Source organism: Halyomorpha halys, unplaced genomic scaffold (assembly GCF_000696795.3).
Source record: "Halyomorpha halys isolate HHAL.00 unplaced genomic scaffold, Hhal_1.1 Scaffold4154.1, whole genome shotgun sequence".
In the NCBI taxonomy this organism is placed as follows: domain Eukaryota; kingdom Metazoa; phylum Arthropoda; class Insecta; order Hemiptera; family Pentatomidae; genus Halyomorpha; species Halyomorpha halys.
Window position 1 is genome coordinate 16,255 of NW_027108937.1, and position 856 is coordinate 17,110.

General features: G+C 25.5%; 1 protein-coding gene across 1 annotated transcript in view; it reads left to right on the forward strand.

Moving 5' to 3' along the window:
- The first annotated feature begins 428 nt into the window (after nucleotides 1–428).
- Nucleotides 429–856, forward strand: part of LOC106691883 (insulin-like growth factor-binding protein complex acid labile subunit) — an 18,342-nt gene continuing 17,914 nt past the window's right edge. Inside the window, exon 1 of the mRNA XM_014437786.3 lies at nucleotides 429–559. Within this exon, the coding sequence (XP_014293272.1) occupies nucleotides 453–559 (107 nt within the window). The 5' untranslated portion in view covers nucleotides 429–452. The remainder of the gene's footprint in view (nucleotides 560–856) is intronic.

Genomic DNA, 856 nt, shown 5'->3' on the forward strand with positions numbered 1-856 from the left:
AATTGTACCAATTAGTGATTTTAGTATCAATTAAATATTAATTAAAAAATATTATTATTTTTATTTCAGAAGTGTATTCTAATAAGTAAACCTGGAAATAGTTACTTAACTGAAAACCATAATTTGTTTTTTATAATAATTCAAATTTCTCTATGGTGACTTAAAGTTTCTCAAGTTTTGTTACCCTTTTAATAGTTAGCTACCAATTTGTAGAAAACAATAGCTATGTTATGCTATTGGAGCAGCCAAAGAAAGTCTAGAAAAAAATAAAAAGTTTCGTAAATAGAATCTCACGTTATACATTTTTGATATTCAATCATTCATGAAAGAGTTCTGGAACAAAATTATCCTTTCAATATACTTGTTGTTATTTACAATATTAAACCAAAGTACATTATAATAAAATATAAATTTAATGTATTATGTTGTAGTGATGACGGATACCGGCTGATATGGTTCAGTTGCTGGGAGTGGCTTCCTTGGCCCTCGCCCTAACTGTGGTGGCTGGGACCCTGCCCGACTTGGAGTGTCCAGATGACTGTGATTGTCACTATTTTAGGTTATTATTATTTTTATTATGTCATATATCATTAATAAATATTATAAATGATTATATATTCTAATTTTTTTAATCATATATTTATTTACTTTCCTTTTTTTTCTCTCTATGAAATATCTAATTTCTGTATGAGTTTCGTAAGCTAATGTTACGTATTTATACTCTCTGAAGGAGAATTGTCATTTTTTTAAGGGAAATAAAAAAAAAATAAACTTTAAGTAAGTCATATTCTTAATTATCCTAATTATTCTCAATATTCTATTATTTTTAATATAAAATTAATTTCCATTATAAAAA